General features: G+C 44.4%; 1 protein-coding gene across 1 annotated transcript in view; it reads left to right on the forward strand.

Moving 5' to 3' along the window:
- Nucleotides 1-25,452, forward strand: part of LOC124556388 (inhibin beta chain-like) — a gene marked incomplete at its 5' end in the record, with an annotated part of 316,914 nt that overhangs the window by 258,985 nt on the left and 32,477 nt on the right. Inside the window, one exon of the mRNA XM_047130352.1 lies at nucleotides 25,106-25,344. Coding sequence (XP_046986308.1) covers nucleotides 25,106-25,344 — 239 coding nt within the window. The remainder of the gene's footprint in view (nucleotides 1-25,105; nucleotides 25,345-25,452) is intronic.

Consider the following 25,452-nt stretch of genomic DNA (forward strand, 5'->3'; position numbering starts at 1 on the left):
GCACTGAGCCGGCCGCGGTGGCCGTGCGGTTCTGGCGCTGCAGTCCGGAACCGCGGGACTGCTACGGTCGCAGGTTCGAATCCTGCCTCGGGCATGGGTGTGTGTGATGTCCTTAGGTTAGTTAGGTTTAAGTTGTTCTAAGTTCTAGGGGACTTATGACCTAAGATGTTGAGTCCCATAGTGCTCAGAGCCATTTGAACCATTTTTTTTTGTTAGCACTGACAACTCTACGCAAATGCCGCAGCTCTAGGTCCAAGTTGAAGGCCGTCGACCACTGCGTTTTTCGTGTTAAGAGTTAATGTTTGAAAATTAGTATTCTTGGAACACTCTTGACACTATGGATCTCGGTATATTGAATCCCTAGCGATTTCCGAAATGCAATGCCCTATGCGTCTAGCGCCAACTACCATCCATGTTAGTTCCAGTCGTGCGGCCGTAATCACGTCGGACACCTTTTCACATGAATTACCCAAGTACATACGACTGCTCGGCCAAAGGCACCGCCCTTTTATACCTTGTGTACACGACACTGCCGCCATCTGCATACGTGCACGTCGCTATCCCATGATTTTTGTGGACAAAAATATGGAAAAACCGCGAGAAATGAATGCTTGAATACAAACGCAGATGCTAGCCAAGCGTACAGGTTATGCTGTTGTATGGCACTAATGCAATATCCTCAAAACGTTACTGTCAGTCGTGGTTGGACCAGTTCCCTGTGTAGTTGCGAGTGAATTATGTCTGAGCTAAGAGAATTCTAACGAGAACAAATTAAACTGTTCGTGCTCGTGCGGTGAGTGCTTCTGTAACCAAGGTAGCCGGAGTGTTTCGTGTTTCAAAAGAAAACGTATCGAAGATTTATATCGCATACAGGGAAAATGGAAAAAACATCAACCGCTAAGAGATAACAAGGTCAAAAGTGCGTGTTAACATTCGTGACAGATGGTCATTGATGAGAATTGTGACGAAAAATAAAGACAGCCTCAAAATTCACTGCAGAACTGAATGTCACACTCGCGAATACTGTAAACACCAAAATAACTTGAAAAGGGTTTCGTAAGTAGGGAACTGCTGGGCGAGCTGGAATTCCAGAACCACTCGTCAGTAATGGAAATGGCCGTATCAGGAAACCACGTAGCTGTAAAACCTGGGCAACGGAGCATAGAAAGAAAGTCATTTGTTTGGATGAGTTTTGCTTCGTACCGTTTGAAATTTTTTGTTGTGTTTACGGCCCAAGAGTGAAACATGGCGAAGGTTCGGTAATGATCTAGGCACCTGTATGTGATATTCCTCGAGTCCCGTGGTTACTGTGCAAAGTCGGATTACTGTCAAGGATTACGTGACCATTTGGCTCATCAGGTACCCCAGGGTACAAAGTTTGTTCCACATTGTGATCTTGTGTTCCAAGACGACAGGGCCCCTGTTCGCACAGCTCGCATCTTTAAGAGCTGGTTTTGTGAGAACGAGAATGAATTTTAGCATCGCCCTGGGCCACCACAGTCATCATATCTCAATGTTATTGAGCCTTTGTGGCCTATTTTGGAGAGCAGGGCGTGTGATCGGTACCCACCTCCATTATCGTTACATAGACGTGCCACTATTTTATAGGAAGCATAGTATAATATTGCCCCTTGAAACTTATACAAGACCTGTTTTTGTCCATTCCGAGATGACTGGAAGCTGGTTTTAATGCCAACGGATCAGGAATGTTAATGTGTTGTGTTTTTGGTGTTTCCACTATTTTGTCCACTCCTATATATATGCAGCAGCTTCATACCTGCGAGAATGTGTGGGCTTAGATTCAAAGACAGCAGGTAATGAAATAATAAACCTTATGAAACTATAATACAATCTTTACAGAGTCACAAAAGCAAATCAGAAACCAAAACAAAGGCACTATGTTCGGAAGTGTTCATCTCTGAAATTAAAAGCTGATGTTGGCTGACATTCAATACCATGTTGCTTTACCAAGTGTATTGTAACATGTCTGGATCGCACTTGGCATACTACCCACAAGGTGCTCGATAAGGTACAAATGGTGGGTCCATTCCATTAGGTTCCTTGGAGGAAGGTGTTCACGAGACGGGCGCTGCGTGTTCGCTCATTATCATCCTGAAAAGCGAACCCATTACCGAAATGTCAACTATAGGGCATTATAGTAGGCTGTAGGACCCTGTCCTGATACTACATAGCTCTCAAATTACCCTCGATATCGATAAGATGCGTTCGACATCCGTACGCAATATTGGCCAAAAACATGAAGGATTCACCGCCCAGCTCAATCAATGAGACTGCGTGCCAGAGACGTGCATTTGTAACTGGCCCTTTCCATACTCTCCTATTATGATCTACACTCGTCGGTGAAGACAACCCGACGTCATTGATCCACATTCTATTTCACGTGTTTGCTTGCTCTACTTCTTCGCACACTGGGGAGTACTGGACACGTAGAGGCCAAATTGATCGTGTGGAGTCGGTTGCGTACTGCTTGGGGCGACACAGATGCCTCAAAAAGGCAGCTCACAGCTCTACTCCATTCTCCTTGGAGCACCTGCGAGTCATAATTTGCAAGTATCCGTCGTCAGCTAGTGATGTCAGCCGCAGGCGACCACTATTGCGTAGATCTTAAATATTTTGCGTCTCACGATAGCAGTTAGATAACCTAATGATTTCCCTATGTCCCTATGATGTACACCGATTCGGCGAGTAGTTTCCAGGCCGGCCGTTGTGGCAGAGCGGTTCCAGGCGCTTCAGTCTGGAGCCGCGCGACTGCTACGGTCGCAGGTTCGAATCCTGCCTCGGGCATGGATGTGTGTGATATCGTTAGGTTAGTTAGGCTTAAGTAGTTCTAAGTTCTAGGGGACTGATGACCTCAGATGTTAAGCCCCATAGTGCTCGGAGCTATTGGAACCAAGTAACTTCCAGTGCTGACAACTCTTCTTACCGTAAACTCTCTAAACTGTACATGACTCTTCAAGAAATGGTGACAGACAGAAAGGTGTGCACAAGGCTCATCGTGCTGTTCACGATTGGAGACACAATACGCTCTACCAGACTGCACTGAGAACGGAAGTTTACTTTTACCTCCATTACACAGACGAATGAACTTGCCGATTTTCCGTTGTTGAATTACCATTGAGAAAGAAACTACCAATGAAACAAAACAACTGTGCATGTTGTGGGTGTGAGCTATCGAATAAATATGTAAAATTTTTCACGGAAACTAATGTTTATGAAGCTTTCGCTAGTATCCTGAAATTCACAAAAAACACACACTGTCTGAGAAAAAGAGTGTGGCATCCAGAACACATGGTTGGATGTCAATGTAACTTCGTATACGTACACACCACCAGCGGGTATGTAATGATAAGAGTTTCGTTTCCATGTGACAGGTAGAACGGCCACCAGAGTGCAGAGGTTTTTTTCTTTTTTTTTCAGGTGTATTGTTGTTACCAGGGCTGATAGGGGATATTAGGAGCGCGAACGGCATCAGATGTTAAATAATCACTGTGAAGGACTTAGAAATGCTACGTACTCGTGTGAGACAGCGATATCACTAACTGGCGGTGTTAAAGGAACCTCGTGGTGGGTCTCCATTTGTCCGGCTGCTTGAATCATGTAATATCCAGATTTGTGGGGTATTCGGATGTGACAGTGGCCAAATGTTGAACTAGTGGGAGCATGACGACGAGCATACTCACTGCCAAGGTTCCGGTCCACCACGTCAGACCACTACAAAAGAGGATCGCCATACTGTGCGCCAAGCACATTCTATCTCCTTCACATCTTTACCTGCCATCCGAGAACAAGTAATGGATTCCCTGCAAAATTCTATGTCATCCCGCGTCATTGGTCGGAGACTACGAGCATCTGGGCTACGGAATTACCACTGCATACGTAATCTGCCGCCGGCCGCGGTGGTCTCGCGGTTCTAGGCGCGCAGTCCGGAACCGTGCGACTGCTACGGTCGCAGTTTCGAATCCTGCCTCGGGCATAGATGTGTGTGATGTCCTTAGGTTAGTTAGGTTTAAGCAGTTCTAAGTTCTAGGGGACTGATAACCCCAGCAGTTGAGTCCCATAGTGCTCAGAGCCATTTTGAACGTAATCTGCCGTTAAGACCTCAACACGAACGGATGCGTTTGGATTGGTAGCATGACCGGGGACCATGGGCTGCTGTTAAATGGTGTCACATTAGTTGCGGCTCTGCTCCACCCAGATTACCATCGTGTCGACCTGGACAGATATCTCATTCTTCCAAAGTTTTGGAGAGGCACAATGGTGTTGCTCCTGATGTCGTGGTGAGGGGAACCGTCGGGTATGACTTAAGGTCACGGCTGATTGTGATTGAGGGAACTCTGACCGGACATCGGTACTTCACTGACATCCTGCGTCCTCATGTGTTACCTCTCATCTGACAATACTGTCGTGCAATTTTTCACTAGGACAATGCTCTTCAACACATGTCACTTGTCTCTATGAACTGCCTACGTGATTTCGAGGAACTCCCGTGGTCTGAAACATCGCCATATCTCTACCCAGTATAATGTGTGTGGAACCAACTTGGACGTCGACTGCCTTCCAATGCGTGTATCCAGGATATCAAGGATCAATTACAACAGTGAAGTTTCTTACCGTTATATAAGAAACTATCAGCCTCGATTGCCGTAATGAAACCAATCTTAACCTAGGTTTCAGCCCAAATAATTGAGCCTTCTTCAGAAGATGTACCTGAATCTATAATTTGTCTAAGAGAGCATGGTATAGAAATAAAACTAAAACAGTCTGAATAGGCGTAGTCACCAAGACTTGATTTAAGCTCTGGCGTGCGCCTCGTCTCCATGGACGCCGTGCGGTGGGCCTCGGGAGCTCACGTTAGTTACCTATTGGAATTCACCCCCTGGAATTCTGTGGATGAATGGCAGCACAACAGGTCGAATCACCAGACTGACGTACAAATTTACTGTCAGGGTGCGTGGGATAACTACGAGCGTGCTCCTACTGTCAAAACGAAGTCGCACCCCAGATCATAACTCCAGCTGCAGGTCCAGTGTGTCTAGCATGCAGACAGGTTGGTTGCAGACCCTCAACTGGCCTCCAACACACGTTCATCTCCGTCACAAAGGTAGAACTAGCTTTCATCAGAAAAAACAACATACAATCACCCTGCCTTCCAATGAGCTGTCCCTTGACGCTCCTGAAGTAGTAAAAGGTAAGTGGTTGTGGTTTGGGGTCAGGGGACTGCATGCTACAGGGCGTCTGGCTCGGAGCTGTCCTTGATGCAACCGATTTGAAGCAGTTCGTTGTGTCACTGTGATGCCAAATGCTGCTTAGACTGCTGCATCAGATGCAGTACGATGCGCCGGAGCCATACCCTGAACATGATGGTCTTTCGTCTGGGTAGTGCCACATGGCCGTCTGGAGTCCGATCTTCTTGCGACCGTGCATTCCCGTGACCACCGCTGCCAGCAGTCACGTACAGTGGCTACATTCCTGCCAAGTCTTTGTGCAGTATCACAGGAGAAACATGCAGCTTTTCGTAGCTCTTTTACGCGATCTCGTTCAAACGCAGTGAGATGTTGATAATGGTGTCTTTGTCACCCCAGTCATTCTGGACTAACATTAACTCACCATTTCCAATCTCAAAGGCAATTAACGCTCACGACCGTTACAGCGCGTAGCTGAAGCAAATCTGATTTGCATCGTCCCAGTGATGTTAATCGCGCCACTCTTATGCGCCTGGCGTGAAATATGAGTAGGCGTCTTCTTTCAAATGTAGAAACACACCTACAAACTTTCGTTTACGTTGCACAACTCCTTCTTGATGTTGCTATTTTCTTTCCGTCAGTGTCTACTCGTATGTAATATTTGCAAAGTGATATTTCTCAAAACATAAGTTGGTGTGTTTCAGTATGTACTTTCTTTATTTGTCATCGAAGCGCAAATCTAGACTTCCAATGAAGCTAGCGAAACACAATGAAATGAAACAGTACGTACTCTTGACAAGGCACATTTCCGTATTTTAAAATAATTTTTATTCGGTCTTAGCCGTTCGAGCTGAGGTGCGGTAGGTGCCGGATATAATGCGGTTGTCGGGGGATATGCGCTATAGCGTAACGGGTTATATCGAGAGCGAGTTGTGGAGTGACAAACCACGCATGGGAAGTTCGGAAAAGGACATAATGCAGTGTTACACAGGGCTATATATTGTGCACTATTTAAATTTAAAGAGCGGTAGAAGTAAAACATTTAAAAAAACTTATCATTGCTCAAACGGTGACCAAGTAATAATACTGAATACGAAGTAAAAATACTGAATTGCACTATTGTACATTAAATACAAGACTATTAACAACACTGTCTGCAATCGTCGTTGGTTCATTTTTCCACTGCTTTAAAGAAGTCAATTAGCTTTTTTTGGATAGTAATTTCACGCATTTTCTTTTGTGTGTATTGCTTTATGTTCATCAGGTATCACAACTGTCTCTCCATCCACATAATCACCTTGTTTATATTACCCAATATTTCACGTTTACTAGGAGCATTTTCTGTGTTTATTTTCGTTTTTTTTTCTCATTCTTCTTCATCCTCATCTTCGACAGCTTTATCACTCTCATTTCGTGCAGCGTTATTAATATATTTGCTCTTATTATCTTCGAAATCGGTTCCTCGTGGTTGACTACCGTTAAGCAGTTAAAGTCTTCAAATCAATATTGCGTTGCAGACTGTCACATGCAGACTGGCTGTCACTGCAGTTGAAACCTGTGTCACTACATTCTTCAACTGTTGTATTTTCTTTAATGGACCACTTCTAACAACAATACCTAATAGTGGTCAGACTGATTATTTGTAGAATGAAGTAAGGTTTGTTCACCGTGTAATATCCGATCCCACGACATATCGGACCACGACGTATCTGGCTTTTTCTGTATTTTTTGGTATTTGCGCGATGTGACATGTTCAATACGTTGACCACAAATCTTGTAAGCAGATACGATCAGGTTCTTTGTCCTTGTTACAAGTAGTAGGCAGTCCTAAAACTTGGCTCGAAGTGAGAGAGGAGTTCGGTGCATCTTCTTCTACGGCCTGTACCTACGGATCCTGGGAATGAGGTGCAGACGTGTTTTCGTAATGAGCTGTTTCGAAATCGGCCTGTCTGCTGGGAGGCGCCCTGGCTGCGTATCGCGGGCCAGCATCGGACGTGGCTGACGAGCCCATCCGTCGAGTGGCGCCTGCGCTGGCGCCGGACCGCCGCAGTCCTGACCGCTGCCAGACAAATGCATCCGCCTGCCGCCGCCACAAATCAGCCGTGGCGACAGCCACGCCGCTATCTTGAGCTTGCCCGGCCGGAGGACACCGCTCTAATCTCGAAGCTCATCTCCTCAATCATCAGTCACTGCACCAACAAATGTAGCTCTTGCAAGGACCAGGTAGTTTCTTTTGAGCGTGAAGGCACCACCGCGATACGACCTTCAGTTGTGAACATTCCTACCCGAATACATTTCCCAAGCGTTTCCAAAGCTTTATTCTTAGTTTCTACTAATTCTTCTATGTGTTACGAGTCTCGTGGACGTCGGTGGTAGCTACGAACAGCGAATAAAAAGCTCTCCGTTTACCCTCGTGGGTGTGTAGCACTTCACACCCCGCTTGGTTAAACACAATGCTCTTCTTGTCATCTTAAGCCAAAAAGTTCGAAAACTTGCAACTGGTTCCGAAACACAACCAGATCTAGATGGAAAATGTATACTTCAGCAAAAATGACAGTCACCTCTGCTCCAGCCGGCCAGGGTGGCCGAGCGGTTCTAGGCGCTACAGTCTGGAACCGCGCGAACGCTACGGTCGCAGGTTCGAATCCTGCCTCGGGCATGGATGTGTGTGATGTCTTTAGATTAGTTAGGTTTAAGTAGCTCTAAGTTCTAGGGGACTGATGACCTCAGCAGTTAAGTCCCATAGTGCTCAGAGCCATTTGAAGCCACCTCTGCTCCTCAACTTCAAATAAAAGAACGTGGGCATTTTGATAAATGTGGCGCAACATCAGTATGCTTCTGAATCACGAAAAGTGCTTACTAACTGCCCCAATAAAGAAGAACAAACTAATTATCACAGAACAGTCCGGTTGCCAGTCCACTACTTAAACCGAACTAACCTAAGGACATCACACACATCCATGCCCTAAGTAGGATTCGAACCTGCGACCGTAGCGGTCACGCGGTTCCAGACTGAAGCGCCTAGAACCGCACGGCCACACCGGCCGGCGCGATACATTCTTCTTGACATACTTGATGCTCGCACGTATCTCGTATTCCTGCGAGAGGTTCTGCCGGACATGCTGAATGATGTTCCCACGACGTAACCCCCGCACATTTCAGCAGACACGTGAGGGCACAACCGCAGGCAACCTTTCCCGGATGCTGGGTTGGTGGCGGTGGGCTAGTCACATGGCCACCACAATCTGTCCCAATCGATCTTATCTTTTGGGACTATCTGAAGGATCTTGTGTATGAGGCACCTGTTACATCGCTGAAGGACCTGGTGGGCAGGATTGTTGTGGCAGTAGAATGTCTTCGAGAAACACCACGTATCTTTGAGAGGGGGCGCCGTTCAATGCAATGTCGATGTCAGGCGGGTCTCAACGCATCTGGACAAAACTTTGAGATCCCCTGTAGTGGGCGTCCATTTGTAGCATGTGACCAAATAACTGAAACGACCATTAGTAGCTCTGGATGGTCTTTGTTCATGTCCGGTTCCCTTATTATTACCGATCCTTGTTGTATGTCCGATGTGCCATGTGAGTTTGCAAAAATTTATTTGAATCATCTTGTGTATGTAAGTCTACATCTACTCTACATCCATACTCCGCAAGCCACCTGACGGTGTGTGGCGGAGGGCACCTTGCGTACCTCTATCGGTTCTCCCTTCTATTCCAGTCTCGTATTGTTCGTGGAAAGAAAAATTGTCGGTATGCCTCTGTGTGGGCTCTAATCTCTATGATTTTATCCTCATGGTCTCTTCGCGAGATATACGTAGGAGGGAGCAATATACTGCTTGACTCCTCGGTGAAGGTATGTTCTCGAAACTTCAACAAAAGCCCGTTCCGAGCTACTGAGCGTCTCTCCTGCAGAGTCTTCCACTGGAGTTTATCTAACATCTCAGTAACGCTTTCGCGATTACTAAACGATCCTGTAACGAAGCGCGCTGCTCTCCGTTGGATCTTCTCTATCTCTTCTATCAAACCTATCTGGTACGGATCCCACACTGCTGAGCAGTATTCAAGCAGTGGGCGAACAAGCGTACTGTAACCTACTTCCTTTGTTTTCGGATTGCATTTCCTTAGGATTCTTCCAATGAATCTCAGTCTGGCATCTGTTTTACCGACGATCAACTTTATATGATCATTCCATTTTAAATCACTCCTAATGCGTACTCCCAGATAATTTAAGGAATTAACTGCTTCCAGTTGCTGATCTGCTGTATTGTAGCTAAATGATATGGGATCTTTCTTTCTATGTATTCGCAGCACATTACACTTGTCTACATTGAGATTCAATTGCCATTCCCTGCACCATGCGTCAATTCGCTGCAGATCCTCCTGCATTTCAGTACAATTTTCCATTGTTACAACCTCTCGATATACCACAGCATCATCCGCAAAAAGCCTCAGTGAACTTCCGATGTCATCAACAAGGTCATTTATGTATATTGTGAATAGCAACGGTCCTACGACACTCCCCTGCGGTACACCTGAAATCACTCTTACTTCGGAAGACTTCTCTCCATTGAGAATGACATGCTGCGTTCTGTTATCTAGGAACTCTTCAATCCAATCACACAGTTGGTCTGATAGTCCATATGCTCTTACTTTGTTCATTAAACGACTGTGGGGAACTGTATCGAACGCCTTGCGGAAGTCAAGAAACACTGCATCTACCTGGGAACCCGTGTCTATGGCCCTCTGAGTCTCGTGGACGAATAGCGCGAGCTGGATTTCACACGATCGTCTTTTTCGAAACCCATGCTGATTCCTACAGAGTAGATTTCTAGTTTCCAGAAAAGTCATTATACTCGAACATAATACGTGTTCCAAAATTCTACAACTGATCGACGTTAGAGATATAGGTCTATAGTTCTGCACATCTGTTCGACGTCCCTTCTTGAAAACGGGAATGACCTGTGCCCTTTTCCAATCCTTTGGAACGCTACGCTCTTCTAGAGACCTACGGTACACCGCTGCAAGAAGGGGGGCAAGTTCCTTCGCGTACTCTGTGTAAAATCGAACTGGTATCCCATCAGGTCCAGCGGCCTTTCCACTTTTGAGCGATTTTAATTGTTTCTCCATCCCTCTATCGTCTATTTCGATATCTACCATTTTGTCATTTGTGCGACAATCTAGAGAAGGAAGTACAGTGCAGTCTTCCTCTGTGAAACAGCTTTGGAAAAAGACATTTAGTATTTCAGCCTTTAGTCTGTCATCCTCTGTTTCAGCACCATTTTGGCCACAGAGTGTCTGAACATTTTGTTTTGATCCACCTACCGCTTTGACATAAGACCAAAATTTCTTAGGATTTTCTGCCAAGTCAGTACATAGAACTTTACTTTCGAGTTCATTGAACGCCTCTCGCATGGCCCTCCTCAGATTACATTTCGCATCGCGTAATTTTTGTTTGTCTGCAAGGCGTTAGGTGTGTTTATGTTTGCTGTGAAGTTCCCTTTGCTTCCGCAGCAGTTTCCTAACTCGGTTGTTGTACCACGATGGCTCTTTTCCGTCTCTTACGATCTTGCTTGGCACATACTCATCTAACGCATATTGTACGATGGTTTTGAACTTTGTCCACTGATCCTCAACACTATCTGTACTTGAAACAAAACTTTTGTGTTGAGCCGTCATGCAGCAAGACGTGCCTATGAGTGCACATAAACCATTAATTCCATGCATTTTGTTTTCTGTCACCACACCTATGATTCTAACACTCGCAGACTGCTATTTGATGCAACATATAGGCCCCCTGTTATGATTGTCACATGTACGTATCGTAGCAGACGCCACACGGGTTTTTAACTGTAAGCTACTAATCGCTATCTATGTATGTAGACGTCAATGACCAAATTTGGCTCCACCAGTAACAGTGACCAGCTGTGTAGTTGCCCCTTTTTGGTATGAATCTGTCCAATGCGTTAACGCTGATTACAGTTTTAACACGAATGAGTACACTATCTAGCACAGTTTTTATAGACTGACGATGTAATTTATATTACCGTATGATAACAGTTCAATAAGTACAAATGTGAGCCATATGCGGTTGTATGGCATATGATTTTCGTAATTAGTCACATCACTGTGTGTCCGCAGCTCGTGGTCTAAAGGCTAGCGTTGCTGCCTCTGGATCATGGGGTCCCGGGTTCCCCGGCCGGGTTGGGGATTGTCTCTGCCCGGGGACTGGGTGGTTGTATGTCCTTATCATCTCATCATCATCATTCGTGACAGTGACTACATTGCATTGCGTAAAAATTGGGACTTTGTACGGGCGCTGATGCCGCGCAGTTGAGCGCCACAAACCAATCATCACATCATTGTGTTATAGTATACCTTTATTTTCAGTGTATCATGGTTTTATCATCTGACGATAATGATTTAATTTTTCGCCTAACATAATGCTGTAAATACTTTTCTGTAAGTACGTACATTTCATTACGTATGTCTTGTTGTCAACGTTTACATCTGTTAAAAGATTGCAGCACTTCATTGATATAAATGGTCATCACTTCGAACACCTTCTGTAAATGGACGATCATGACAACTTTGTGACCTTCGTTGAACTTCAAAGCCCTTACTGTTACACATCATTGGATTCGTCTCGATAGCCGCTGTCAGAAAATAAGTACCTAACTATAGCATCCCATTACAAAAAAACAAAGTTGACCTCCATATCTCTGAAGCGATCCGACCTAGCAACAAAAAACCAACGTCATATAATGTCCCCCGTTGTCCCTTGCAACTTTTGTCCCACAAACTTTTCAGCTCCTATCATACTTTCGCAGTTATTGTTGGTGGCAATAGTTAGTGACTCACCCTGTATATAACAGATAAATGCAGGTTACTTCATTACCCTAACGTTACTAGGTTATAATTAAGAATAGGTACAGCGCCTTACTCTAGCTTATAATGACAAGAGGGTAACAACGAACACTAACAACAAAATTACAATAACACAACGCTGTTACTATTGTTTAATCAACGCAGTCACTGGGACTACCTTTTACATGCTAAACAGTGTTAAGTTTCTTACAAACTGTCGACTCCTTGATTGTGATGTCGTCAAATGATGATCATGGTCAACAATTGGCTCAAATGGTTCAAATGGCTCTGAGCACTATGGGACTCAACATCTTAGGTCATAAGTCCCCTAGAACTTAGAACTACTTATACCGAACTAACCTAAGGACATCACACACACCCATGCCCGAGGCAGGATTCGAACCTGCGACCGTAGCAGTCCCGCGGTTCCGGACTGCAGCGCCAGAGCCGCACGGCCACCGCGGCCGGCGGTCAACAATTCACGGGCCTCTTGTGTACATATCGCTGCCTCGGCGAACGCGGCGTGCGATAATTCTGTCTGAATCTAATACCATACAGTACCTGACTCGCTGCTGCCCACATAAATGTCTTTTAACGCGAATACTGTTCCATTCTGAATTACTTCAGTGCACCACGCAGCCAGAGGGGAGCACTACGTCTCTTCAGACTACTACTAAATCAACAACGGAGTGCGTCGGAGCGAGTCTCGCTGAGACCTTTTGTCTTGATTCCAAGGGACTGCGGAAGCCCATTTATTCCTAACAGTTTTACGTTACAATTCTAAACCCTGAGATGTCCCCGAATGTACATATTTACAGGGTGATTATAATTAAAGTTAAACTTTCAAACCGCTGTAGAAATAACACCACTGGTCAGAATGACGTCAAATTGCAACGAAATATTATCGGAGAAGGGGGAAAACGTATGGCAAAAGAAAAATAAAGTTACAAAACGTAGCAATAGACGGCGCTGTAAGCATCATAATTTAAAAGTGGACGACTACAAATGACAAATGAATCATACAACAATGCCTAAGGTGTACGTTTGACATCAAACGAACTGTACTACTCAGTGTGCATGGGTGTACCAGCGTGATACTGCTAGTTACGTAAGCCCATCTACCACGGCAAGGTCATATAACATCGGGTGGGAAAAATCTGTTTTTAATTGTCCTGAGGTCAAAAACCACATAAAAAGCATCACTCATATCGGTTTTTAATTGTCCTGAGACCAAAAACCGCATAAAAAGCATCAATCACATCGGTTTTTAATTGTCCTGAGGCCAAAAACCTCATAAAAAGCATCAATCAGAAACAAATCGGATTGTTAATTTCCGTGTGACTGGCGCAAAACATGTTCAGTATGCTGCCCACCGTTTTCTGCAACAAGTTGAAATCGAGAACAGCATGTTCCACAACTGATCGAAGTGTTTCCGGGGCCGCGTTCAGAATGTGTGGCGCAATGCGTGCCTTCAATGCAGCTAAGTTTGCAATCGGAACACTGAACACATCTTTCAGATTGCCCCAGAGCCAGAACTCTCACAGATTAAGATCAGGTGATCGGGACGGACAGGCTGTAGGGAAGTGGTGGCTGATAATTCGAGCATTTCCGGAATAGTGCTTCAGCAGCTGCTTAACTGGATTTGCAATGTGCAGAGGTGCGCCATCTTGCATAAAAATGATCCCATCCACACTGTTGGAGAGCTGGAATGACGTGGTTGCGCAGAAGATAATCTTGACACTTACCAGAGACGGTGCAGGTGACAGGACCTGTAGCACCTGTCTCATCGAAAAAATATGGACCTATAACAAATGATGCCGTAAACTCGCACCACACAGTGACCTTTTCAGGATGAAGTGGTACTGGTTGATTTGCGTGTGGATTTTCCGTTGCCCATATTCGACAATTCTGTGTATTGACGTATCCTGTCAGATGGAAGTGGGCTTCGTCTGTCAACAAAATCTTCCCTGGCCAGTCACTGTCCACTCCCATACGAGCAAGAAATTCTAAACCAAAGGTATCTCTTGCTAGCAGGTCAACGGGAAGCAACTCTTGCACATCGGTAATTTTGGATGAATAGCAAAGAAGGACGTTTCGTAGGATTTTACGCATCTTGCTCACGGGTATGTCCACTGTCCGGGCAATTCTCCGTGCACTACAAGTTTGTACACCATCATTCGTCTCCTCTTACAATGCTGTGGCCACTGCTTCCACTGACGTCGAATCAATTCGCTTCCTCCCTCTACCAGGTTGCACACCAAAAGAAACCGTCTTATCGAATTTCCGAATCATTTTCTTCAGACCCATGGCAATCATCGGACCAACGCCTTTTTTCAAACCCTTCAGTGTCTGGAACTTCTCCAGAACGACGTGTGCTCAGTCATCCTTCTTGTAATACAGTTTTACAAACAGAGCGCGATCCTGCATTGAGGCAGTCATGGCGAAAGTCGCAAACGCGAAAGGAGGAAAAGCCGTGTAGCAACTTCAATGGGTCGTGCACATGACAGGTGTTTTCATTATGTATTCTGACACATACAGCGCCATCTATTGATCGAGTTCCACACTTTTTTTCTTCTGCCATACGTTTTCTCCCTTCTCCGGTAATATTCAGTTGCAATTTGACGTCATTCTGACCAGTGGTGGTATTTCTACAGCGGTTTGAAAGTTTAACTTTAATTATAAACACCCTTTTTATACAATTAGCTGGCAAACCTGACGTTGCTCAGGTAATTATTTATTCCAGGCTTCTGTAAGTCCATTTTGTCCTCCATCTTCTCTTTGTCCATCTCCTCTTCCGCCTCTCTCTGTCCATCTCATCCTCCCTCATTTCTCTATCAACCTCTCCCTTCCCCTACTCTCTATCCACATCTTTCTCCCATTCTCTATCCACTCCTCCTCCGCCTCTCTCTGTTCACCTCCTCCTCTGCTTCTTTCTGTCATCTCCTCCTCCACCTCTCTCTGTCCATCTCCTCCTCCCCCTGTCTCTATCCATATCTCCCTTCCCCCACTCTCTATCCACATCCTCCTCCCCCTCTTTATCCACCTCCCCTGTCTCTGTCCATCTCCACCTCTCCCTGTCGTTGTCCATCTCCACCTCCCCCTTCTCTCCGTCCGTTTCCTAGTCCCTTCTGTCTATACATCAGCCTGTCTTTGTCCATCTCCATCCACCTCCATCTCTCTGTTCATCTTCTCCTCCCCACTCTCTCGTAAATTTCCTCCTCCTCCCCCCTCTCTCCGTCCATCTCCGTGTCCCACCTTTCTCTATCTATCACCATGTTATCACCACCGTACTCACCCCAATGGGAGGTTGGTGGTTTTCACCATCACATTATTTCTTTCCAGATAGTAAATAATATGTGTAGCATCTTATTTGAAATCAATCCAGAGGTTGAGGAGGATATGTTAAACATAGGAATATTGACATATATTGTTCACCTATATGTCTGATTCTCTGTTGTTTTACACCATACGATTACAGAGAGGATGCTAAATTTATCTGTTGTATGAAGCCGTATTGCTTCATCTTAGGTCCCTACACACATTGACAAAATTATTGGCTCACTATAGTGTTCATTCTCGCTACTTGAACAGCACATAAATAAGACTCAAATTCCAGGTCATACGTTCTGAAGTATTACAAGCGAATTAAATACTGGAAATAAATACTAACAGATCATTGTCGAACATTTTTACGTCACCCCTTCTCAACCACGCCCGATCCCCTAATGGCAGGGAGCAGTCTTACTCCAAAAGTATTTTTATGCAAATAATAAGTGATGTACCTAAATAATTTGGTTGAAATTGCTCAAAATGTTCCTATTTTGTGCTTGAATATCACATCCTTTTCATTCCCACCCCATGGGGTGTAGATTTTTCTTAACCCCATAGTGCTTCTCCACAGTACTTCATTTGCTCTAAGGCATTAGGAGGGAGGAGGTGACTCGTGTTTAACGTCCCGTCGACAACGAGTTGATTAAAGACGGAGCACAAGCTCGGTTTAGGGAAGGATGGAGAAGGAAATCGGCTGTGCCCTTTCAAAGGAACCATCCCGGTATTTCCTTTAAGTGATGTAGGGAAATCACGGAAATTCTAAACCTGGACGGCTGGACGCGGATTTGAACCGTCGTCCTCCCGAATGCGAGTCCAGTGTGTCAACCACTGCTCTACCTAGCACGGTTTCTGAAGCGTTATAGACCGTGAATGAACGGCGAGAACGTCAGGGGCGGAACTCGATTCGCTGCCGTCCGTTAGCCCTCGATTATTAAATCTGTGCCAAATTCTACTGATGACGGTTTCCCGGTTTGTTATTGCTTCTAATGAAGAAGCGCATGACTGCGTGTCGTTCATTGACAGCATGTGCAATACGTAAATTGTCATCATCGTTTTTGTATTTGTATTTCACAGACAATTATTTTACCTCAGCATAGGCACGTATTACATACTGATCGATACTCACTGGGGTAGATGACTAAGGGATGCAAGAACATCGCATGGATTACAATAAATGTTTTCGAAGAAAAGCCCAAATTAAGGACAGTCTTAGTAATTTCATAGGACTTAGAAGACCAAAATGTAGCAACCATTGAAGAGTATGGGAAGATGCCGCGGCTACGGCACAGCAGTTGGTTCCCTAAGTTGCCGTACGGTGTGTGATGAAGGGTACCACTGTAATATTCTCCTCCTCCTGTTACAATCAGATATGGTAGGCTGGAAGAAAGGCAGTCGATAGTTGATACCCCTCTGCATGCTCCCGAATTTCTCTATTTTAGCTTCGTAGTCATTACATGGTAGGAAGCGGTGCGTTTCTTGACTCATTTTCAATGTGGGTTTCCGGAATTTCCTCTGAGCAGCGGTATTGCTTCACAGAATTGAAAACAGGCAAAAACATTATATGATACTAAGTTAAGTAAACCTATCCTAGAATCAATGAAAGAGATAAGAAGACAACATATGCCTTACAAGGTGAATAAGAGAAGTCGTGACACTCACGACGTATTAAACTGTGAGCATTGTCGTATAATAACGTAGGTAAGCAATATGTGAGAAACAACGCCATCGGACGCATTTGGCATTGTGTTAGATATAAAAAATTAAATGGCAGAAATGCATTGCTCTTTGTAAGTAAATCTGTTTTAGAAATATATTGCATGAAGTATCAATCAACAACAACATAATTTTAATTATACTGCACTACTTTTTGTGCTACTTTATGTTCACTTAACTGTGGTCTATGTTCACTGAATATTATCGTAGTGTCAATACTGAGGGTTCGGATCCTTCATATAAAAAGAAAACTTCAAGTCAACTTGGGTACGGAAATACTTAGCTTTCGACTGATGAGACTATCGCTCATAGTATGTCAGCTGAAGCAACTGTTCATTACACTTGCCACTTGTCGAATTTCACGAATTGTTCACAACGTCTTGCGCAAAATGTTCGAAGTGCTCACTCTTACAGAATACAATGGTTTAGCACACCACCTTAGTGCGTTGCGAACAAAATGGAAAATATTTGGCATGTTATTCCGAAAATCATTTGGCTCATTACCGTAACAACGCTTTTAAGAGAAAAATTGGCTACAGACTGAAATTTTTGACTGGGTTGAGGATTTGTTGGTAGGAAGGACGAAGCAAGTAATCTTGATTCAGTTCTTATACCTAGATATAGAAGTAACTTCAAGTGTGCGCCAGAGATGTGTCTTGGGAGCCTTGCTGTTCAGGCTGTATACTAATGACAATTCAAACAATAATAAAAGTAACCTTAGATTTTTTGCATATTCTGTACTTACCTGTAACTACGTATCATATGAAAATAGCTTCAGTCCGGTCATGATAACATTTCAGGGGTGTATCAGATCGTCTGGATGTGAAGTGGAATGATGACATAGGCTCAGTCGTAGGTAAAACAGGCGGAAGATTTCCGTCCATTGGTAATAAGGTGGCTGACATACCACTTGTGAGACCAATCCTAGAATGATTACGAAGTGTGAATGTAACGAATGAATACACTTCAAAGTGATTAATGTCAAAGGGACCAGAAATCTTGGAGGAGCATATAGATATGAAACTAGCAAAGACAATAGTCAGCATCAGATGTAGACCATTGTATGAAGTTTCATGTGTATATACTCCTCCATGATTTTTCGACCCTTTGACATTCATCTACATCTATATCTACATCTACAGGGATAGTCTGCAAATCACATTTAAGTGCCTGGCAGATGGTTCATCGAACCACCTTCACAATTCTCTATTATACCAAATTCGTATAGCGTGCGGAAAGAACGAACATGTATATCTTTCCGTAAGAGCTCTGATTTCTCTTATTTTATCGTGGTGATCGTTTCTCCCTATGTAGGTCAGCGTCAACAAAATATTTTCGCATTCGAAGGAGAAAGTTGGTGATTGGAATTTCGTGAGAAGATTCTGTCGCAACGATAAACGCCTTTCTTTTAATGATGTCCAGCCCAAATCCTGTATCATTTCAATGACACGCTCTCCCATATTTCGCGATAATACAAAACGTGCTGCACTTCTTTGAACTTTTTCGATGTACTCCGTCAGTCCTATCTGGTAAGGATCCCACACCGCGCAGCATTATTCTAGAAGAGGATTGACAAGTGTAGTGTAGACAGTCTCCTTAGTAGATCTGTTACATTTTCCAAGTACCCTGCCAATAAAACGCAGTCTTTGGTAAGCCTTCCTCACAACATTTTCTATGTGTTCCTTCCAATTTAAATTGTTCGTAATTGTAATACCTAGGTATTTAGTTGAATTTACGGCTTTCAGATTAGACTAGTTTATCGTGTAACCAAAGTGTAACGAATTCCTTTTAGCACCCATGTGGATGACATCGCACTTTTCGTTATTTGGGGTCAACTACCAATTTTCGCACGATTCAGATATCTTTTCTAAATCGTTTTGCAATCTGTTTTGATCTTCTGATGACTTTATTAGTCGATAAACGACAGCGTCATCTGCAAACAACCTAAGACGGCTGCTCAGATTGTCTCCCAAATCGTTAATATAGATAAGAAACAGCAAAGGGCCTATAATACTACCTTGGGGAACGCCAGAACTCACATCAGTTTTACTCGATGACTTTCCCTCAGTTACTACGTACTGTGTCCTCTCTGACAGGAAATCACAAATACCGTCACATAATTGAGACGATATTCCATAAGCACGCAATTTCACTACAAGCCGCTTGTGTGGTACAGTGTCAAAAGCCTTCCGGAAATCCAGATATACGGAATCGATCTGAAATCCCTCGTTAATAGCACTCAACACTTCATGTGAATAAAGAGCTAGTTGTGTTTCACAGGAACGATGTTTTCTAAACCCATGTTGACTGTGCGTCCATAGACAGTTTTCTTCGAGATAATTCATAATGTTTGAACACAATATATGTTCCAAAATACTGCTGCATATCGACGTTAACGATATGGGCCTGTAATTTAGTGGACTGCTCCTACTACCTTTCTTGAATATTGGTGTGACCTGTGCAACCTTCCAGTCTTTGGGTACCGATCTTTTGTCGAGCGAACGGTTGTATATGATTGTTAAGTATGGAGCTAATGCATCAGCATACTCCGAAAGGAACCTAATTGGTATACAGTCTGGACCAGAACACTTCCTTTTATTAAGTGATTTAAGTTGCTTCAATACTCCGAGGATATTTACTTATACGTTACTTAATGTTGGCAGCTGTTCTCGATTCGAATTCTGGAATATTTACTTCGTCATCTTTTGTGAAGGCATTTCGGAAGACTGTGTTTAGTAACTCTGCTTTGGCAGCACTGTCTTCGATAGTATCTCCATTGCTATCGCGCAGAGAAGGCATTGATTGTTTCTTACCGCTTAACATACTTCACATACGACCAGAATCTCTTTGGATTTTCTTCCAAGTTTCGAGACAAAGTTTCGTTGTGGAAACTGTTATAAGCATCTCGCGGCCTGAAGTCCTCGCTAAATTTCGAGCTTCTCTAAATGATCGCCAATCATGGGGATTTGGCGTCTGTTTAAATTTGGCATGTTTGTTTCGTTGTTTCTGCAATAGTGTTCTCACCCGTTTTGTGTACCAAGGAGGATCAGCTCCGACGTTTGTTAATTTATTTGGTATAAATCTCTCACCTACTGCCGTTACTATTTCTTTGAATTCAAGCCACATCTGATCTATACTTATATTATTAACTTGGAATGAGTGAAGATTGTCTCTTAGGAAGGCGTCAAGTGAATTTTTATCTGCTTTTTTGAATAGGTATATTTTTCTCTTATTTTTGAAAGATTTAGGGATTACAACATTCAGTCTCGCTACGACAACCCTGTGTTCACTAATCCCTGTATCGGTTTTGATGCTCTTTATTAACTCAGGATTATTTGTTGTTATGAGGTCAAGCGTGTTTTCACGACCGTTTACTATTCGCGTGGGCTCGTGAACTAACTGCTCGAAATAATTTTCAGAGAACGCGTTTAGCACGATTTCAGATGATATGTTATGCGTACCTCCGGAATTAAAAATGTGTTTTCGCCAACATATCGAGGGTAAATTAAAGTCACCACCAACTATTATCGTATGAGTCGGGTACGTGTTTGCAATAAAACTCAAATTTTCTTTGAACCTTTCAGCAACTGTATCATCTGAATTGGGAGGTCGGTAAAAGGAACCTATTATTATTTTATTACGGTTGCCAACAATGACCTCTGCCCATACTAACTCACAGGAATTATCTACTTCAATTTCGCGACAAGTTAAACTAGGTGATCCACATGAGTTCCAAAAGAAATCCGTTGGAATTCGATTACTCGATAAATAGTACAATTCTCAATGCTGTCGATTCAACTAAGTACCTGGGTGTTAAAATTACGAACAACTTCAGTTGGAAAGACCACATAGATAATATTGTGGGGAAGGCGAACCAAAGGTTGCGTTTCATTGGCAGGACACTTAGAAGATGCAACAAGTCCACTAAAGAGACAGCTTACACTACACTCGTTCGTCCTCTGTTAGAATATTGCTGCGCGGTGTGGGATCTTTACCAGGTGGGATTGACGGAGGACATCGAAAGGGTGCAAAAAAGGGCAGCTCGTTTTGTATTATCACGTAGTAGGGGAGAGAGTGTGGCAGATATGATACGCGAATTGGGATGGAAGTCATTACAGCAAAGACGTTTTTCGTCGCGGCGGGATCTATTTACGAAATTTCAGTTTCCAATTTTCTCTTCCGAATGCGAAAATATTTTGTTGAGCCCAACATACATAGGTAGGAATGATCATCAAAATAAAATAAGAGAAATCAGAGCTCGAACAGAAAGGTTTAGGTGTTCGTTTTTCCCGCGCGCTGTTCGGGAGTGGAATGGTAGAGAGATAGAATGATTGTGGTTCGACGAACCTTCTGCCAAGCACTTAAATGTGAATTGCAGAGTAGTCATGTAGATGTACTTCTAACAGCAACAAACACGCCACTGCCAACCGTGCATAGCCTAGTGACATTAATCACTGTGAATCGTATTCGTGGCTTCTGGAAGTGCTGTACTTGACTATTGATTGTGATTTCTCATTATGACAGTATTGACGTCATATCAGTCTAAATGGTACATGAAATGTGTTTTTACCTTATCTGTTTTCATCTTACTTCCTGTGAAGGTGGTCCATGACCGAAACCGGTCGACATTTATGTTTTAAAATAAACAGCTGATGGTTAAAAACGCATTTTTTCATAGAACGTCAGGTGATACTTTACGTTATCACCTCTCTGCCCCATACCAGTCTGATACCAGCGGTTTAAATGTCTCCTGCAAGCGCGACTCGGACAAGCTGCCCACTAATCGATTAACATGGAACACATATGCATTAGTGTCTTCGGCTATGGGTACATTTGATATCAAAGTTACTTTCAAGAAGCAACGAAATACGTAAGAAAATAAGTCATTGGCATTAACTCAGAAACTAAACACTTCAGGAACCAAGCTGATCTATATACTGTTCTACTTACTATTACTTGAGTCATTTGATAGTTCACTACTCGCGATTACTTTGTATACACGCTATACGCAACATAGTTTAGTAACAGTGCTAATAGCATCTAGGATAACTGCACATTTCATTACGAAAGAACCTGAAAGATTTACATTTACATTTACATACATACTCCGCAATCCACCATGCGGTGCGTGGCGGAGGGTACCTCGTACCACAACTAGCATCTTCTCTCCCTCTTCCACTCCCAAACAGAACGATGGAAAAATGACTGCCTATATGCCCCTGTACGAGCCCTAATCTCTCTTATCTTATCTTTGTGATCTTTCCACGAAATGTAAGTTGGCGGCAGTAGAATTGTACTGCAGTCAGCCTCAAATGCTGGTTCTCTAAATTTCCTCAGTAGCGATTCACGAAAAAAACGCATCCTTTCCTCTAGAGACTCCCACCCGAGTTCCCGAAACATTTCCGTAACACTCGCGTGATGATCAAACTTACCAGTAACAAATCTAGCAGCTCACCTCTGAATTGCTTCTATGTCCTCCCTCAATCCGACCTGGTAGGGATCCCAAACGCTCGAGCAGTACTCAAGAATAGGTCGTATTAGTGTTTTATAAGCGGTCTCCTTTACAGATGAACCACATCTTTCCAAAATTCTACCAATGAACCGAAGACGACTATCCGCCTTCTCCACAACTGCCATTACATGCTTGTCCTACTTCATATCGCTCTGCAATGTTACGCCCAAATAATTAATCGACGTGACTGTGTCAAGCGCTACACTACTAATGGAGTATTCAAATATTACGGGATTCTTTTTCCTATTCATCTGCATTAATTTACATTTATCTATATTTAGAGTTAGCTGCCATTCTTTACACCAATCACAAATCCTGTACAAGTCATCTTGTATCCTCCTACAGTCACTCAACGACGACACCTTCCCGTACACCACAGCATCATCAGCAAACAGCCGCACATTGCTATCCACCCTATCCAAAAGATCATTTATGTAGATAGAAAACAACAGCGGACCTACCACACCTCCCTGGGGCACTCCAGATGATACCCTCACCTCCGATGAACACTCACCATCGAGGACAACGTGCTGGGCTCTGTTACTTAAGAAGTCTTCGAGCCACTTACATACTTGGGAAGCAATCCCATATGCTCGTAGCTTAGTTAGGAGTCTGCAGTGGGGCACCGAGTCAAACGCTTTCCGGAAGTCAAGGAATATGGCATCCGTCTGATACCCCTCATCCATGGTTCGCAAGATATCATGTGAAAAAAGGGCGAGTTGCGAGGAGCGATGCTTTCTAAAGCCGTGCTGATGCATGGACAGCAACTTCTCTGTCTCAAGGAAATTCATTATATTCGAACTGAGAATATGTTCGAGAATCCTACAACAAACCGATGTTAAGGATATTGGTCTGTAATTTTGAGGATCCGTCCTTCTACCCTTCTTATACACTCCTGGAAATTGAAATAAGAACACCGTGAATTCGTTGTCCCAGGAAGGGGAAACTTTATTGACACATTCCTGGGGTCAGATACATCACATGATCACACTGACAGAACCACAGGCACATATACACAGGCAACAGAGCATGCACAATGTCGGCTCTAGTACAGTGTATATCCACCTTTCGCAGCAATGCAGGCTGCTATTCTCCCATGGAGACGATCGTAGAGATGCTGGATGTAGTCCTGTGGAACGGCTTGCCATGCCATTTCCACCTGGCGCCTCCGTTGGACCAACGTTCGTGCTGGACGTGCAGACCGCGTGAGACGACGCTTCATCCAGTCCCAAACATGCTCAATGGGGGACAGATCCGGAGATCTTGCTGGCCAGGGTAGTTGAATTACACCTTCTAGAGCACGTTGGGTGGCACGGGATACATGCGGACGTGCATTGTCCTGTTGGAACAGCAAGTTCCCTTGCCGGTCTAGGAATGGTAGAACGATGGGTTCGATGACGGTTTGGATGTACCGTGCACTATTCAGTGTCCCCTCGACGATCACCAGTAGTGTACGGCCAGTGTAGGAGATCGCTCCCCACACCATGATGCCGGGTGTTGGCCCTGTGTGCCTCGGTCGTATGCAGTCCTGATTGTGGCGCTCACCTGCACGGCGCCAAACACGCATACGACCATCATTGGCACCAAGGCAGAAGCGACTCTCATCGCTGAAGACGACACGTCTCCATTCGTCCCTCCATTCACGCCTGTCGCGACACCACTGGAGGCGGGCTGCACGATGTTGGGGCGTGAGCGGAAGACGGCCTAACGGTGTGCGGGACCGTAGCCCAGCTTCATGGAGACGGTTGCGAATGGTCCTCGCCGATACCCCAGGAGCAACAGTGTCCCTAATTTTCTGGGAAGTGGCGGTGCGGTCCCCTACGGCACTGCGTAGGATCCTACGGTCTTGGCGTGCATCTGTGCGTCGCTGCGGTCCGGTCCCAGGTCGACGGGCACGTGCACTTTCCGCCGACCACTGGCGACAACATCGATGTACTGTGGAGACCTCACGCCCCACGTGTTGAGCAATTCGGCGGTACGTCCACCCGGCCTCCCGCATGCCCACTATACGCCCTCGCTCAAAGTCCGTCAACTGCACATACGGTTCACGTCCACACTGTCGCGGCATGCTACCAGTGTTAAAGACTGCGATGGAGCTCCGTATGCCACGGCAAACTGGCTGACACTGACGGCGGCGGTGCACAAATGCTGCGCAGCTAGCGCCATTCGACGGCCAACACCGTGGTTCCTGGTGTGTCCGCTGTGCCGTGCGTGTGATCATTGCTTGTACAGCCCTCTCGCAGTGTCCGGAGCAAGTATGGTGGGTCTGACACACCGGTGTCAATGTGTTCTTTTTTCCATTTCCAGGAGTGTATATAGGCGTCACCTGCGCTTTTTTTCCAGTCCCTCAGTACTTTACGTTGGGCACGATCATATATGTTTTTTTTTTTACTTACTTGCTGTCTGTATTTAGACAATAAAAATAACAATTACAGTTCATGTGTCCAGACAACTAACAACTGTACTCTTTATGTTTCCAGGTCACACCTTAAATGGCCAGACCCTTCTTGAATTCTCTCGATTTCAAGAAATGGAAGGGGAAGGAGCTGGCCCAGAACTGCGGGTGAAGGCTGCTGCTCTGTGGGTCCGCGTCGCCTTCCGCCCTTCGCTCCCTAAGGACCTGAGGAGCATCCCTGACAAGAACCTTACGCTCTGGCTGTTCAAAGTAACCAAGCCGGCCACTGTATCTTTTACCAATGACACGCACCTGAGTGGTAAGGTACGTTGTCTCACAGGGGTTTTCCATTTCATTTACTAGTTATACATTTCACTGTCGTTTGAAATTATTGTAATTTAGAGATGACAGCTTTCTCTTAATTAGTTTTTA

This window comes from Schistocerca americana, chromosome X (genome assembly GCF_021461395.2).
Source record: "Schistocerca americana isolate TAMUIC-IGC-003095 chromosome X, iqSchAmer2.1, whole genome shotgun sequence".
Taxonomy (NCBI): domain Eukaryota; kingdom Metazoa; phylum Arthropoda; class Insecta; order Orthoptera; family Acrididae; genus Schistocerca; species Schistocerca americana.